The sequence below is a fragment of the Morone saxatilis genome, unplaced genomic scaffold (assembly GCF_004916995.1).
Source record: "Morone saxatilis isolate NCDOM2014 unplaced genomic scaffold, NCSU_SB_2.0 Contig12, whole genome shotgun sequence".
NCBI lineage: Eukaryota > Metazoa > Chordata > Actinopteri > Moronidae > Morone > Morone saxatilis.
The window spans coordinates 19,461,141-19,477,657 of NW_023339674.1; the positions used below are offsets into that span (position 1 = coordinate 19,461,141).

The window sequence follows — 16,517 nt, forward strand, 5'->3', positions numbered from 1 at the left end:
GGCAAAAAATGGCAAATAGCTATTTCTAATATGAATTATGTAATTATGGGACTTAAAAAGGTTTTTTTTTAATCAACCGTTCTTCTTGTTAGCGTTTATTTTAAATCACAAGGTACTGTTTTTTTTCCTTCTGTACAGTTTGCAATAATCCTGATTGTTAGTATATAACATTGATAGGTTGCTATATATTGTCACAATACCACAAGTTCATTTTGAATATCAACGTGGGCTGAACACACATCGAAATAAAAGTAGGTCCAAACCGAGGGAACATTTGGTATTGTTGCTGTTACACAGCTGACCGGTTGCGAAGTGAGTGAGGAAAGGTACAATCAAAAGTCACATGACCAGGCACTGCCTACCGCTGAGAGCTGCCGGATAATCGCTCCCTGCCGGAGTTAGATGTGGAGTGAACGTTACAGGTGGAGCACAAAAAGCGTCGAGACGGATTCAAGACCAGGAAAACAGCGACAGGAGCGGTCACAGCGGTTTCTCATGTAGAGCCTGACAACTCCCGGTGAGTCTGAAGCGCACGTAAGCCGCTGTTGTGACTTATTGGATTGTTTGTGCGCCGCTTTGTCCCACAGGATTCTTATGTTTTTCCACGGAGCTCGGGCCGGTTGCGGGAATTGGATTGGGCAACCTGTGGGGTGGAGAGGGGCACATGCTGCCACACTGTAACTTGTCTGTCTTATCTAAGATTATAGGATATCCTAATCTAATAATAGCAGGCGAAAGCTAGACTAAGCAGTAGTAGGATATGCGTTTAGGCTGCCTTACAGACACTTAACCACCGCAGACACACTGAGGAGAAACGCTCCAACTTGCAGGGTCGCTGCAAGTGTCAAAGTAGCGGATATGTACCTGAATCCTGGGGTGGGTCAAATTGTATAAGCTTAAGTACACAGATTTGATTTCACCCCTTTAGTTTGCTCACCTTCAAATGTACACACCTCTTAATAGCCTAAACCAACAGCTTGTAAACCTGCTGAAAAGGACCAGGTTTTCATTTTATGTGCCATTCTTGATCTATTGGCATTTTCTCTACATAAACAGAGCCAATAATCTATACAGCTACATCAGTAATTCACAAACAGAATATCTAAGTATCCCAGCGTTTGGTCTCCAGTGTGCCTGAATTCAACCGGACGTTATAGGGGTTGACATGAAACTCCAGGCTGTTCACTTTAATGGATGGTGAGAGTTTTAGCACATGATGTGTGTGTGTGTGTGTATGTGTGTGTGGTTGAGAGAGCAGAGGGTAAGTGCTGTCAGTGCACCTGCTTAGGGGATTGCCCAATTTTAGCTGTCATACTGCAGCTCGGGGGATGTCACGGGGTGCGGAGGGGACTGCTGCACACAGCCACACCACAAACAATACCCCGGCACTGTGTGGTATCAAAGCTGGCAGGGGTTTCTTTATGTTTTATTGCATGTGCCCACCCGTCCAAACAGGCTGTTTTTGTCATTGTAGTCACTCATCCTCGCATCTGAACTTCTGCTTCATGTTGGTTGACAGTCAGACAGTGAACGCAACACACACTGCGGCTCAGGGGCGCGTGCCAAAATGGGTATCCTCCGCGCGCCGTGCACAGCCCCTTTCCAGGTAAAGTGCACAGGTGAAACAGAGTCCGTGTGTTGGATGTGAACCAGCTCATCTGAGTTTCACTGTGAGTTTTCTTCAGTTAACTCGGTCTGTGGTTGATGTGTCACTAAACTGTGAACCGACCACGTTACCATTGTGTTACCAGACCGCGCAGTGTGTGCTTTTACTGAGAATCCGACATGTACACTATGCGAGATGTATTGTGCTAGAGGGAGGTTTGTTTTCACAGAAATTACAACACAGCAACATATAGATATAGACCATCAGAATCTTCATATGTAGGTGCTGGTTTAAGAGCCAGTAACTGAGCACAAGTAGAGTGGCATTAGATTGGAGGACCACAGCAGGAAAACAAAAGGTTGTGTATGGCACATGATAGGCAGACACAATATGTTTAATATTTTATTGGCTGTTATTAAAGATGTGTTCCCATGAAGCAGGAGGCCGGATACACTGACGAGAGCAGAAAAATCTGTTGATGTTTCTTTATTTATGACATTTTAAATGATTCCGCACATTTGATTTTGATAGCTGCATATCTGGCACCTTCATTGTTGATCTTCTTCTACCAATGCACATGAATTCATTGTCTTATTTAGATCTTAAATGATAGTTTAGTCAAATAATCTGCCACTTGTTTTGATAATCTATTAATAGCTCAAGATAAAATGGCAGACACTCTCTTGTTCCAGCTTCTCCAGTGTGCTTTTCTGTGTTTTATATCATTATAAACTGAATATTTTAGACAGCTGGGTCAGACAAAATAAGACATCTGCTTTAGGAAATTATGGTCACTTTTTTATTTTTTATTTTCTGACCTTCTATAGACCAAATGATTCACCAATTCATCAAAAACATAACTGAAAAATAAATACATATTGGAATGATTGTTGTAGACCCGATATTGACTGTATAAACTTGAATAAACAACAGTTTCAGAGTCATTAAATCTTTTCCATGGTTTTGATTTTAAATCTAAATCAAAATGTGTTAACCACATTTTTCTTGGGTGTTCCCGTCTGTCAGCGAACTTTGTCACAGGCACAGATGTTCGGGTGTTCATATTTTCCTTTTGTGCCCCAGCTCCTGCTGAGACTTGCTTGGGTGTGTGTGTGTGTGTGTGTGTGTGTGTGTGTTTTTCTGTAAGTGTGCATTTACACTCAACCAGACTTGTCTCATTAATGACAAGTAATTTGTCAGAGCAGAGGCAACGATCTTATTGGACATTTTTATTTTGTAGTTCACTTGTCGTCTTCATTCACATTGAATGCCTTGACTTTTAGCTTAATGATACATGTGCTAACAGGCTTGGAAACTGCACACACGGCATGTTTTTGAAGTATTGTTTTCGGTTAATTACAACTCTCCTGCACATCAAAACATAAGGTGGCAAGCTACTGTCGTTAGGATAAAAATAATGATGTTTTAGCCATCTGAGCTTGCAAAAATATAACCCGGTGCTGAACTGGGGTGTGTTTTCCAGTGAGTGTTTCACAACAGAGTCTGTGCTGTGACACAAGGAGTGTCAAAGGTGAGCACCCTCCCACAACCGGTTTCCTGTTTAGTCCACTGTGATGGAACTCTGTGTCACAGCCAGCTCACCAGCCGGCCTAACAGTGGACCAGCTTACATTTGACTGGCAACAAGCCACTCAACCAGTCAGCCTGTGACTCAACCTGCACCAAACCTGTAGACCAGTTAATCAGTCACTCAGGTGAATCAGTTACAGCCAGAGGCCTTGTCCATACAGCACAGGGGAAGGCAAAGAAAGACGTACACTAGAGCCTATGCAGTCACGGCTCACTCCAGCTGTTTGACTGTTCACATGGCTTTTTGGATTTGGATTTGTTATGACTCACGGCGATGACAACAGCGTGCTTGTCTGCGCATGTTTCAGATGCTGCTGTTTCTGATTTTGCTTTGTACACAGCACGTAGCCGTATAGTGAGAATCCATGGTAGAGTACTGTAGATATGATGAAGGCTCCTTAACAGTCTATAAATATCCTTATGCTTCAAGTGGCTGGAGTGTCTGCTGCAGGGCTTCTTCAGTCTATTGTACTAGTTCATGTGCAGCCTTTGAACCCACAGTTGTTCACACTCTACATCTTGACGAGTGAAAACCCACCAGCAGCTAACCTTTTAAGGTTTATTGGTGGGAATAAAGACACGTGGGAAATACATTTTCACAATAACATCTGGACTTATAGAGATGTAAAGACACTGTCTTAGGCACACTCTTGTTGTTTGTTCTGGTTTTGTATATGTGCATCTTCTTGCTGATGGTGACTTTGTGGTTGCTGTATTTACATGCAAGCAGTGCTTCAAATGTCAGGTTGACTTTCAAGAGAAAGAACAATGTTTCATAATGTTCTTCACTGCATGCACAATTGTACCATTTTTTTCAAGAACAATGTCATTCAGTGGAGCAGGTTTTGCCAGCTGTACGTGAATCAGCATCGATCCACTATAAACAAAAGACATGACTGGATTCACAACATACCCTTGGAGTCGGGAAAGCACACCTAATTTGATGGTGGTTTAATATTATTTTGGCGACAAGGTGTCAGAGAAACAAGGATTCAACTTGAAAGAGAGAACACTGATGAGATCCAAGCACACTTTACAATAAGGCATACTTGCAGGAGGGTTGTTTCTATTAAAATGGTTCATATGTAAAATATAATGTAAGAAGCTGTTATACACAACCTGCTAAACTCCACAACCCTTTATTAATGGTTTACTAATATTATTAAAGGCGTGTCATTAATAAGGGGTCATAAGCTACTTTGCAATATACAATCAACTCTGCAGCTATCAATGCTAGTGTGCCATTACGAATGGATTTTGGCAGTGATCAGGTAAGGGGTCAAAGTATCCATGGGAGAGTCCTTCCTGATTAATTATAAAGAACAAAGCAAACAGCGAAGGCGGCGGACATAGAGACATAAATGTGGGAAAATAATCTAGTAATCCAAAAGTTACTTGTATTCATGCATTATAATGTAGCATTGCTCCTAAAGACTGACTTTTGTCAGGACACTAGACTCCAAATGAATGGTAGCTTGTGTCTGTGTTAATATGTTGCTAAAATGTTCATAATAATACCTTTGTAGTGCAAGGTGATGATGAATGCAGCTTTAAATAAACATTTTATTTATAACATTTAGATTTTTTTGAAAAAATTAAAAAAATTAAAAATCTCATACTGTAGCATTTTGTATTCTTTGTCTAGTCAAATGCAAGAAAACAAAAAACGCATTTAAATAAAGTAATGTAACAGATAAAGGTCCTATCTCATAAGAGAATCAGCTCTCCGCAACATGTAACTTGTGTAAAAACCTCAGCTGTGCATCCCTCTCCTCCCCCCAACACACGTGCACATGTCAGTGTGTGAGTGTGACCATGGATAAACAGAGGAAGAGAAAAGAGGGACAACTGCTGCATGCTCTTCTATTATTACAGCAATACCTGCCTGTCTGCGCTGAACTGAAATATCTGTCAAACACTGAGAAACAACCTGCAGTCATTCTATTCAGCTGTAACGCTCAACCTACAGTCCCTGCCTCCCCCACCCCTCCTCTCACAGCCTGAGGGGGAAAGTATGCAAGACGTTGGTGCTCTGACAACACATGAGCAGTCCTATACATGCAGCAGCTCGTCCCGCTGTGTCAAGTAACAACAAGGTGGGAGCATGGCAGTTTGTTGCAAAACGCACATTCAAAACTGAGGTTGTTCAGAGGCACAGGGGAGCGAGCGCCTAGCTGTCTCTCGAGGAATTTTGGATTCTGTCATTCTGATTTCTGTCAACAGGCGAGGACTCTGGTGTGTGTTTTCAAAGGAAGCATCTCTATGAAATCTGCTGTATTTTCTCTCTCTGTGCGCTTAAATCTAAATAACAGTTGCAAAGCAGCTGTGTGGTGCGGCTGCTTTTGAGCAGTATGCACTAAAAGGATAAGAGTATAGTTTTTACCTTGCGAGTCTGTCTCTTAAGTATGCTTTGTGTGTTATTCTGAGGAAAAAGTGCCTTGATGAATTTTGAATGAGGCTGCGCTGCTCAGTTAGTCAAAACAGCAAGAAGAACTCGCTAAAGAAGTGATAAGTCTCAATTCAGCATGAATCCCAGGGTAGGGATGGAGCGCTAAAGCGGTGAATTGTTGTGATCTGCATGCATGCCCAAACCTGAACTGATCCCCCTCTGCTGCGTGAACCCCGCTGAGCCCAGAGGAAACAGGTTCTTATCAGGGAGGAGGACAGGAAGGCACAGAGAGTGAAGGAGGAAGAGAGAGTGGGGGTTGGTGGGCAATGGGGCACTCTGCAGAATTTCACTTGACATCAGTTTCCTCTCTGGAGTTTACAATTATGACTTCTCTTAGGTATGACTGTAAGTGGTGCTAGACTTCTCTAATGTAACAGTGAGGTTATATTTGGCCCTTGTGTCTTTGTAAAGTGAAAAGTACAGCATGCTGGCAAGGCATGTTCATGTATGGTACTTCTATTCACCTGCCCTCATTGTTTTTGTCTTTTTCACTACACTTTAGGAAAGGTAGCAGAATACGCTCCTGTAGCACTCCACTGATTGTATATGTAAAGACCCTTTCACTTGTCACAAGGAGTATTACTCAACTTGAGCAGTTCATGAATGTCTTCTGTGGCTCTGAGGAAAGTGTGAGAAAATAACCAGGTCAGCAGGGTTATCTTGGATTGGACTCAGAGTCTACACATTTCTACAAAAACACAACGCCTCTGTTACAAAATTGGGTGACCTTGGGAGTTTGAAAGGCACCAGGCAGATAGAGTCCAATGGAGAGTGCTTTATGGAAATTGTAGGATGCAGGATATTTGGACTCATACCATACACTGAATGTCAGAATATCTTGATTGATTTTGACCAATCTGGATTTAATCCGTCTCTTGTGAGTCTTCCATCTTAATAAAAGTGCAATTAAGTTTCCTTATGGTCATAGATCTCTGGTGAACCATCTAAATGATTACCTAAAGTCTATATTTCTTTCATTTGTGCTTTCTTTCAATTTACTGCATAGATTTAGTTTTTGATATCTAAAATAATTAATAATATTTAAATAAAAGCAGCAGACACCATTCACATTACAATTATTGAAAAGAGGGGAAATCAAATCTATATCTAGTTCTATATAATAATTATACATGAATAATGAAGAAAAGGGGTGTAGAAGACAAACCAGCAACCGTTTCATTTTTGAAGCTAATATGAAAGCCATCTTTTAACGTATAAATCATTTCCACTTTTAACATTAAAGTCAATGTCAGGGGTCTCTTTAATAATTTAATGAATAGATGTTTTCATATCTTTCCTAGAAGTGGGCACCATTAAGATGATCTCCTCCAGCACCCCTCACCAGTAGCAGGGCAGCATGGCTTCTGCTCCTCCTTCCACAGAGGACACCAGTGGCTCATTAGCACTGCGCTGGAGGCTGACGCCGACATAGATACTCACCACGCAGGACACCGACTTCAGACCGAACCGAAGCAGGCTGAGCTGCACTCCAGTTAACCACACGAATAAACTACCTTTAGAGGATCTTCAAAAACAAAGATGACTTGTGCCAGAGCGGCACATGTCCAGGACAGTGACATCCCAACAGTGTAACAGTAGCAACCTCTGGACTAAGACCTTGGACCATGTTCTGTCTTTGATCGGGTGCTTTGGTGGCAGAGCTGGACTGTGCAGCTCTTCCACACTTAGACAAACCTGGACTCTGAGCCATGTCTCTTCTCTCAGCCCTGAGCCTAGTCTGTGGATTGATGCTCCACGTTTCCTTTAGTGCACTCAACACTCACTACTGTGTCCCGCGAAAGACTGTCCCCTACCAGAGTAAGTCACACATTCTCAAAGCCTCCCCACTAATATGTCACATTCTTACTGTGCTTTAACAGATTTACACCAAGATTTGTAGCAGTTTAAGTATGTATTTGTTCACATTTGACTGTTTGGTTTTACAATTTCAATGAATCTGCATTTTGTTTTTGCTGTGGGAGCGTTTTTCCAGCTGCACGGAGTCACAGCAACTAAAATGTAGAAAAGAAAATATAACGAAATGCAGATGTTCTGTCCTGTTTAGACGAGCTGAAGTCGTTCAGTGAAGAGGGGATCTTCAACTACTCCACTATGCTAATGAGAGACGACCTTGGTGTGGTGCTGCTGGGGGCCAGAGAGGCCATATATGCTCTGGACATCAACAACATCTCTGTCAGAAAGGCTGCGGTAAGAACAAGTGAAGAAAAAATCTATTCCTGTCTGATCAGCAGGTTTGAGTTTGAAGCTGTTGTAAAATAAATGATAAACAGTCACATGCCTGCAGAACAGTTAGATATTAACATGCACGTGTTTGTTTGCTTGATGGAATAGCTATTAATTAACTTTTCATTATTGCATATTAAAGATTAAAGATTTATTGAACATTTATGATATTTTTGTTAGCGGTTGAAGGCATTTCATCAAATAATCAGTGAGCCACTAAAGGCTGGACTTGCCGTGCCTGATCATGAATTATATCAGTAGTTACCAAACCTTTTAGTTTATAACCCCTTAAAATGAAGTCATGTCTTATCTGTTACCCCACATCGCAGGTTATGGTGGTGTGGATGTTGGGTTATGAGTTCAGCATGTCTGATCGGAAGGCTTTTTAGAGGAGTGACAAAGTCAAAGTATCTAGTATTTCACTAGGAAAAAAGCAAAAATTTGCAGAAAAAAAGTCACATTTTTGCATTCTTATCACCTTAATCATTTCATGATCTCCAGTTTGGGAATCACTGGTATGGATAATAGAAACTGCGGCCACTTGTTGCCTTTTAGCTATTTGGAGACATTTTGCTAGTTCCAGTTCATGCTTCCAATAAAATGATTCTTTGTATATCTTTCTCTGGCCTCTTTCACTATTTTGAGAGAGATTTTGGCTATAGATGCTCACGGAAACACTTTAGATTGATTAGAGCTGCTGTCCTGTCAGCAGCCAGCTGAACTGTTGTCTATTTGGCCAGTGCACGTTTGCATGAGGAATTTGAATGAGTAATGGTCTTGTTGAGCTCTAAACAGTGGTCTGTTGATTCATAATTGTAGTTACACAGCTAACAGTCACAACTGATGAGGGACTGGTGTCCTACCTAGCAGGTACTCCCCTCTAGAGTGCACTGACTGGTTGTTAGACTTACAGTGAAATGTGTGAGGGTAACTGGGCTGCAGCTCCACTGTCATGCTGTGGGGTTGCGACATCATTCCTGCGTGCTTTGACAAGACACTTTTCCTCTGTTGATGCAGGTGTACTGGCGAGTTACAGAGGAGAAGCAGAGGGAGTGCACATACAAGGGAAAACATGCCGAGGTTTGTGTTATGTCTTTCCAAACAGCGTATGCTAACTTTTACATCTAGGGCAAGGATGCAGCATTAACTGCAGTTTACTCCCCTATGCAGTTTATCTCTTTGCATTTGTAAATCATTTATATTAGAGTTTTTTTTCCTTTTCAAGTCTTTACACAGAAGTCTCTTTGAAGTGCTTTGCTCACAGATTCCAATGTGCCCAAATAAAGGCATGAGTAGAAAATGCATGTACACAGCCTTGACCTTTTGGTCACCAGCTCAGCTCCAGGCAGCCTGTGCAGTCACTATATGTATTTGGCTTGTTTGTGTTTTTGGGCCTGAACTAACAAAGCTCTGACCTTGGCATTCTCTCTGCTGGATCTTGTTGCAGGTGGAATGCCGCAACTACATTCGAAACCTGCACCGAGTGAATGACACTACAATGTATGTGTGTGGCACAAATGCTTTTAGCCCCACCTGTGATTATATGGTAAGTATGCTGCAGAATATGGTGGTGGTCAGTTGGTTTGTGCCATTCAAATGATTAGCAAACATTTTCCCTTTTAAGTTTAAGCCTATCTCTTCATAACGTTGGTGTTTATTTATTGCCTTTGTTGGGTTTCATTGTTCAAACAACATATTAGCTCATGAATGCAGTGTATTTTGGCAAGGAACCCAAATCTCAGAGGACTGAGCATCCTGAATGCACCATCAAAGAGAGTTAAATGGTTCCTATGTGCAGAATCACAGCACAATAACCACCTTTTTATTCAAAATAAATAAATAACGCAGCCATTATGTTTACTACGTTATGTTTCTACAATATCTCACTAAGTCTTCTGAAAGATATAATTTGGACAAAAAGTCTAACGTGTACATATCTTTTGTACACTTGGTGAGTAATAATGTAAATATATGCTAGTTTTAGTTAATAGACCAAACCCAATAGTAATTCCACTGTATCTCAGTACTGTGTTTAAATAAAATGTCAGTCTTTCTTTTTTCCCCTCTCTTAACAAGTTTTTCTTTCCTTTGTTTCCGACAGACGTTTGCTAATGGACAGCTGAGGCTGGAGGGAAAGCAGGAGGAGGGAAAGGGGAAGTGTCCTTTCGATCCCTTCCAGAGATACTCCTCCCTCATGGTTGGTGAGTGTCTGAGTCAGGTTTGCTGTTAGACGGAACAAAGCACAAAATGCTGCTGAACGTTCAAAGTGCACCAACAGAAAAGATTAGTTGAGGTTAACTGTGTGCCACAAGACCTGAATGTCAAATGCATTCCAGATGTCACCAAGTAGTGCTACCTGCTCACTCAACATATGCACTAAGTTGGTTCAGTCCATTATTAGGCATGTAATTGAGTTATTGTTCCAACTAAATATGAATAATGGATCTCCAGGAATTCTCCCTCATCTCTTGTTCCTGTCCAACAGGAAATGACCTGTATTCTGCTACATCCATCAACTTCTTGGGCTCTGAGCCTGTGGTTCTGCGCAGCTCAGACTTGGCTCTCCGTACTGAGTTTAAGAGCTCCTGGCTCAGTGGTGAGTTCCTCCTCTACAAAAACTGGCCATTTAAAGTTTTATATAAATAGTGTGCATAGTTTAGAAGGAACGAATTGCAGCAACACACTGCTTATGCATGATGCAGTTTATGATACCTGTAGATATCTTTTAACATAACTGAGGCAGATCAAAGTCTATAGCTTTGTCCTAAGCACTAATATTTATGTTTTCTGATTACAGAGCCAAACTTTGTCTACATGGACTTTGTTGGTGAGAGTTTTGATAATCCGGATGGTGATGATGATAAGGTGTACTTGTTCTTCAGTGAGAATGCCATGGAGTATGACTTCTACAGGAAAGTTGCGGTGTCTCGAGTGGCCCGTGTCTGCAAGGTATAATTAAGCACGAAATAAAATCTCTTTTTGAGGAAGTTTGATAACATTACTGTTTGAGAATCTGCAAATTTGACACTGGCCTCACGCTGTTAGACCAGTGTCAGACAGGTCTGGTTGTTGTGATTCAGTTGTGCAGAATTGCACATGACAGAGCGCTCTGTCTCTGTGTTTAGGGCGATATGGGCGGCCAGCGGACACTGCAGAGGAAATGGACGTCGTTCCTGAAAGCTCGTCTGGATTGTTCCCTCCCTGAACCCAGCCTGCCCCCCATTGTCCAGGATGTCTTCCTGCTGAAGCACAGGGACTGGACAAAGAGCGTCTTCTACGCTGTCTTCACACCCCAGTCGTAAGTACTTACAATCAAATCTTGTAGTCTTATGGCTTAGGGTGGATGTTGAAGGTTGCAAGGTAGGTAGTAACCTGAGCAGTCAATGTGAAAGAATGAAAAAGGTATACTGGTCAAAAACAAAACAAAACAAAAAGTTTTAATTTGAATATCTTCTATTTGTCTGACTATGTAAATTGTAATATATGGTATTTAGAAGTTAATATTTGTATTTGACAGATTAAAGCTGCAGTAGAAACTTTTATAAAAATATTTTTTGTCATATTTGCTGATACTTTCACTATATCCTGACAGATAATCTGTGAAACAATCTGGCTCCTCCTAGTACTCCTAATGGCATTTGCAATAATCCACCAGGCCTGAACGAAAACAACCAACAACAAGAGCCAAGGAAGATAGTTGATTGTTGAGTCTCATTCCCAGGTCGTCAATATCGATGCTGGGAATGAGACTCAATAATCAACAATCTTAAAACCACCAGCCCAAAGTATCTTTACATCTTTCTCGGCTCTGACTGGTTGTTTTTGTTCAGGCCCAGTGAATTCTCGCAAATTTAATTAGAAGCACTAGGAGGAGCCAGAGGAACCAGATTTCTTTCACAGATCTGTCTCAGGTTTCAGAAAATGACAAAAGTTTTTTTTATAAAAATGACCTACTGCAGCTTTATTTAAAAATAGAAAAAGTATTCTCCAGTCATACAAATAAAACAAACCTTTCGCAGTTGGTTTGACTAAATATGTTTTATTGTTTACCAGGAGCTTGTCCCAGGCATCTGCAGTATGTGCATACAGTGTGTCTGCCATTCGAGATATTTTCAACGAGGGCAAGTTTAAGACACCTGTTGCTGTGGAGACATCTCACGTCAAGTGGGTGATGTACACTGGAGAGGTGCCAGTCCCCAGACCAGGAGCAGTGAGTCTAAAGACTTTGTTGCAGCCAGACGTGATACTGGTTATTTAAGCATACAAAGCTAATCTGAAAATAAATAAATAAATAAATTCTGAATTGAGGTTTTGTTTTTCAGTGCATCAATAGTGTGGCACGCAAAATGGGAATGAATCGTTCTCTGGACCTTCCTGACAAAACCCTCCAGTTCATCAGGGACCGGCCCCTTATGGACGAAGCTGTTCGCCCTCTGACTGGAGGGCCGCTGCTGGTCAAGAGGGGACCTTTGCTCACACGGATTGTAGTGGACAGTGTGTTGGCACTGGACGGACAGAGATATGACGTCATGTTCATTGGCACTGGTAACTAAATTCTAATAATTATATTCTGGTTGATTAAACTTAAAGCCCCTGATCATCAAGTTACTGTTATTATTAACAGTTTAACACTCAAAAACCCAGTGAATCTGTGCGGTTTGTGCAACTATCATCACGTTTTTAATCAAATGTTGCTCAAATCTGGTGCTCAGAAATATTTGATATCACCTTTTTCCAACTGAGCCCCGCCCACCTCAAACCAGCAAGAAAAGCAAAGGCAAAAACCTGAAATAAATGTAACAAACACAAAACTGTTTCAGAAAATATGTTTTCAGGGCCTTTAATGTTAAACTTTTAAAGCCACTGAACCATTTGTATAATCGATACCTTGTAAGACACACTCATTATATGGGTATTAAATAGTCCTTTTTTTGTTTCTTGGTAGAAAATGGTTACGTTCAGAAGGCTGTCAACTACGCTGGAGAGATGTTCATCATTGAGGAGATTCAACTGTTCGAAAACCCCGTGCCTATTAGCACCCTGCGCCTCTCCTCCAGCAAGGTAACTGAGAACAGGTTCAATATATTGGCAATAATGTTTTGTTAGCTCATCATCATCATAGGCTATAGTCGTTTACTGCTGTTTTTCTTGGCAAATACTGAACAAAAGGCTTCAGTCAGAATTTATATCTCAATTTAAATATGTTGTCACTTAATTGCCAGAGGCTTCAGTGGTAATAAAGATTAAACACTTTTGGATTGTTGAATTGTTTTGTGTGTGCAAACATAGGGCCAACTGTATGCAGGTTCAGACTTTGGTGCTATCCAGATGCCGGTGAGTAACTGCAGCCGCTATGACACTTGTGTGGACTGCATCCTGGCCAGGGATCCTTACTGTGCCTGGGACTTCACCACCGAGCAGTGCTCCCCAGTCTACGGCTTCTCATCCTCCTCAAATACTGCAATACAGAGTTTGAAAGAGGGAAACGTCTCACAGTGTCCTCAGCCAGGTACATTCATTTACAGGGAGCAGTTTGCATGCATTACTGCAGACTTTTTGTATGAAACAGCATCTCGGCAGTCTTACTCATTAATATGAAGCGAGACCATCATATTGTGTGTGTGTGTGTGTGTGTTTAGATCCAGTAGCAGCTGTGGACTTTACCCTAGTTCCAGAGAACAACATTCAGCTGCCTTGCCAGCTCCACTCCAATTTGGCGCAGGTCCGGTGGCGATTCGCCGACCAAACACTTCACTCCAACAACAAATACTACATCTACAGCGGAGGCCTCCTCATCCTGAGTGCCTCCGAATCGGACGCTGGCCTGTACACCTGCGACTCTGTAGAGCAGATCAACGGCAGAACATACAACCGGACGGTGGTGGTTTATCAATTGCAGCTCTACTCTGGCCCAGGAGTTGGGGACAGCACTCCTTCTGGCAACGAGGTGATAGATTACTCGGACTCTATTTACGGGCAGACTACGGCTGCACCGGAGTTGGTGACGAAGTCGGACAGTGAGGACCCGTTGTCCCCTGAGAATCAAAGCGACACTAGCAGGGTGACTCGTTTGGAAGTGGCAGTGGGTCTGCTGTCACTGCTTTGCCTCTCTCTGATGGGGGTCATATTTTGGATCTGGAGTCAAGGACGTTGGGAATGCTTTAAGCTTGCGCAGCGCTCCAGTGAAAGCGAGGGGAAAAGGCAGTCGGCAGAATACATGCACATCCCGAACAGAACTTCAGAGATAAAGCTCCTGGGGCCCGAGTCTGGGAGACCTTGCAGTGCCAATAATAATCACTCCACTGTTGACTTCAAAGGGAACGGGGAGCACCACTTCACACCTATGGCCAACATTTCAAGTCTGGACGGCCTGGGATACATAAATGATGAGTCAGAGATTTGACTCTGCTGAGGCGTAGAATTTAGTCTGAGGCTGACGACTAAGTGCACTAATTATCTTCCTATAGGTGCGCTATTGTAGAAAAGATTTTCATTATAAATTCTTTTCATTGGTGTCCTGTGTCTCCTTGCCAATTTCTGACACTGTCTATCATTTCCATACTCTGACTGGGCAGCTGATGTTCACTGAAGACTTTTTGTTTTTCTATAAATGTATTTTTTGTATGATAAATTGTGAAAACATTTAGTGTAATATATTGTGTACAGCCAAGACTGTTCCAACTATTTATTTGTTGCAATGAAGCAATTATATTACCTGTGATCTAAGTCTTGTAAATAGGGTTGACAACACTTTGACTTTTAATTTCCAGGTGCATTTAATTTTATGGTTTATGTTTATTTAAGACAATCAATCAGAGAGCATACAGCTCAGTCTTGGTTGTGGTAATGATTGATCAATAGCCTGTACTACTATTTTATTTCCGGGTGGTTACCTCTGCATTTAAGCATTCAAATGCCAGTGACAAAGACATGAGATTATTTCCCTCCAGTAAATGTTAAGTCTTCATTTGCAGTGAACTAACAGGATTGGATGTACAGTACGAACGTGGATGCACATTTCTGTCAGTGAATCAACTCAACAGAGGTAAGGCACAGAAAAGAATTTAGGCTTTTGGTGTCAAACGTTGGAAAATGCAGCCCCTGTTGGTAATAATAAAAACTTAATTGGGAGTTTGACGTGTGTCTGGCTGTCAGTAATGACTACTGTCTCTCTCTTACACACAACTGAGAAATGTGTTTGAAAACGATGCTGGTAGTTTAGCCGACTCGCTTGCTGTCTCGACGTTTCGAACAGACACTCCTGTGGATTGTATGGCGGGACGATATTGACAAAATCATACACCGAATCCTCAGTTACCTCACACCTGTTTGTTTTTGTTGAATAAGTCTGAGGCCGAACAAAATTATACAAATGTGAATCTGCTCTGTGTTTTTCGCACTCTGTCATTAACAACAACACTCAGTGCTGCCTTAGGTTTCATCTCAAACCAGTACTGTAGAAATGAAAGGGCTGAAGTGGGTCTCTGCTCAATTATTTAACAGTGCTGTATAAGAAAGCTGTCTTGAACAGAATTAAGGTTAGACTATATATTGGTCTAATGAAACTATAATTAATAAAATATTACCGATGTAGTTGCACAGATTTTGCAGTTTTAAAACAAGTGCTCATGCTTAGCAAAGACATATTTACAGTACACTGGGGAATTAAGACAAACCATTTGCCAACTATTGTTTTCAGTTTTCTTTATTCTAAAAAAGCCAGTGGGCCTATACTCAGTTGTTTTAAAGTTTCAGAAATCACTTTTTTTTTAAGCTGCCCTCTCTCCTGTTCATCAGCCCTACATTTCCCTACCAAGATTTAATGAGGTTTCTTTGCTTACTTTTAGTTCAGGCTGTCTCGTACATTTCCCTATGATGCTCACAGGCTTTTTCATCCCTCTCAGTTTCTTCCAACATTTCTGAATAAATCAATACGACAGCAGCATCTCTCTGCCAGAGTGTAAGATTCTGAACTGAGGACAGATACAGAAAAAGACACACAGCAAAAGTGAGCAACCAGACCGCATGTGTGCCAAGTGGTGAAATCTATGTTTTACTTTAGTTGAAAAGCTGAAGTAGAGTTGACTAGTGTCAAAGAACATCTTCCAGTTGATATGAAGACATAAAGAGCAATAATACTGTATGAAAAGATTGTTGAAGATCATATATAAAGTAAATCGAACCTTGAAAATGTAACCATTGCCTTTTGAAACTCCAATATTACGAAACACTTGACTAGATAGCAGGGTGAACTACAGTTTTGAGTTATGAATAATCAAACACAGATTTGACCTGGTATTTCTAAGATTATAAACACAAATACCAACCATTAAAATGTCTTTTACATTCAGCTAGGACAGACAGGCATGATGGGAATAAGAATATTTATTGAAATGTTGCAATATTTAAAAGGTAACTTTAACAGATCTGTTTAGTCACTTATCAAATAACAGAGAAAAATCAAAACTCAAATTTTGGCAGTTGGCCATGAAGGACACTTTAGAAGAACAAGAAAAGAAAAATAAATAGTCAAACTATGAGGCAGGCATCTTTCACTTCCAGTCAGTGCCCACACTTCATATAGGCTTTGACTGGATCATTGAGCCAAAACAAAAGTGGTTGAATTGTT

At 41.2% G+C, this 16,517-nt stretch overlaps 1 protein-coding gene across 2 annotated transcripts; it reads left to right on the plus strand.

The window, feature by feature from the left end:
- The first annotated feature begins 367 nt into the window (after positions 1–367).
- Positions 368–15,019, plus strand: si:ch211-129c21.1 (uncharacterized protein LOC563087 homolog). 2 transcript variants are annotated; one of them, XM_035653606.1, is made up of 14 exons: positions 368–517; positions 6,946–7,462; positions 7,710–7,852; positions 8,906–8,968; positions 9,336–9,434; positions 9,990–10,089; positions 10,374–10,484; positions 10,686–10,837; positions 11,014–11,186; positions 11,942–12,098; positions 12,211–12,433; positions 12,834–12,949; positions 13,178–13,397; positions 13,528–15,019. In XM_035653606.1, the coding sequence occupies exons 2-14, from the start codon at positions 7,354–7,356 to the stop codon at positions 14,289–14,291; spliced, it is 2,430 nt and encodes an 809-aa protein (XP_035509499.1). In that variant the 5' UTR covers positions 368–517; positions 6,946–7,353; the 3' UTR covers positions 14,292–15,019. The 2 variants fall into 2 exon arrangements, with proteins under 2 accessions (XP_035509499.1, XP_035509500.1); XM_035653607.1 differs by having other exon boundaries at positions 386–517; positions 6,949–7,462.
- The last annotated feature ends 1,498 nt before the right edge of the window (positions 15,020–16,517 follow it).

Coding starts and splice junctions, on each gene's coding strand:
- si:ch211-129c21.1 (XM_035653606.1), top strand. CDS start 7,354: ATGTCTCTTCTCTCAGCCCTGAGCCTAGTCTGTGGATTGATGCTCCAC. Junction 7,463..7,709: donor AAAGACTGTCCCCTACCAGA/GTAAGTCACACA, acceptor TGTCCTGTTTAG/ACGAGCTGAAGTCGTTCAGT. Junction 9,435..9,989: donor GCCCCACCTGTGATTATATG/GTAAGTATGCTG, acceptor TGTTTCCGACAG/ACGTTTGCTAATGGACAGCT.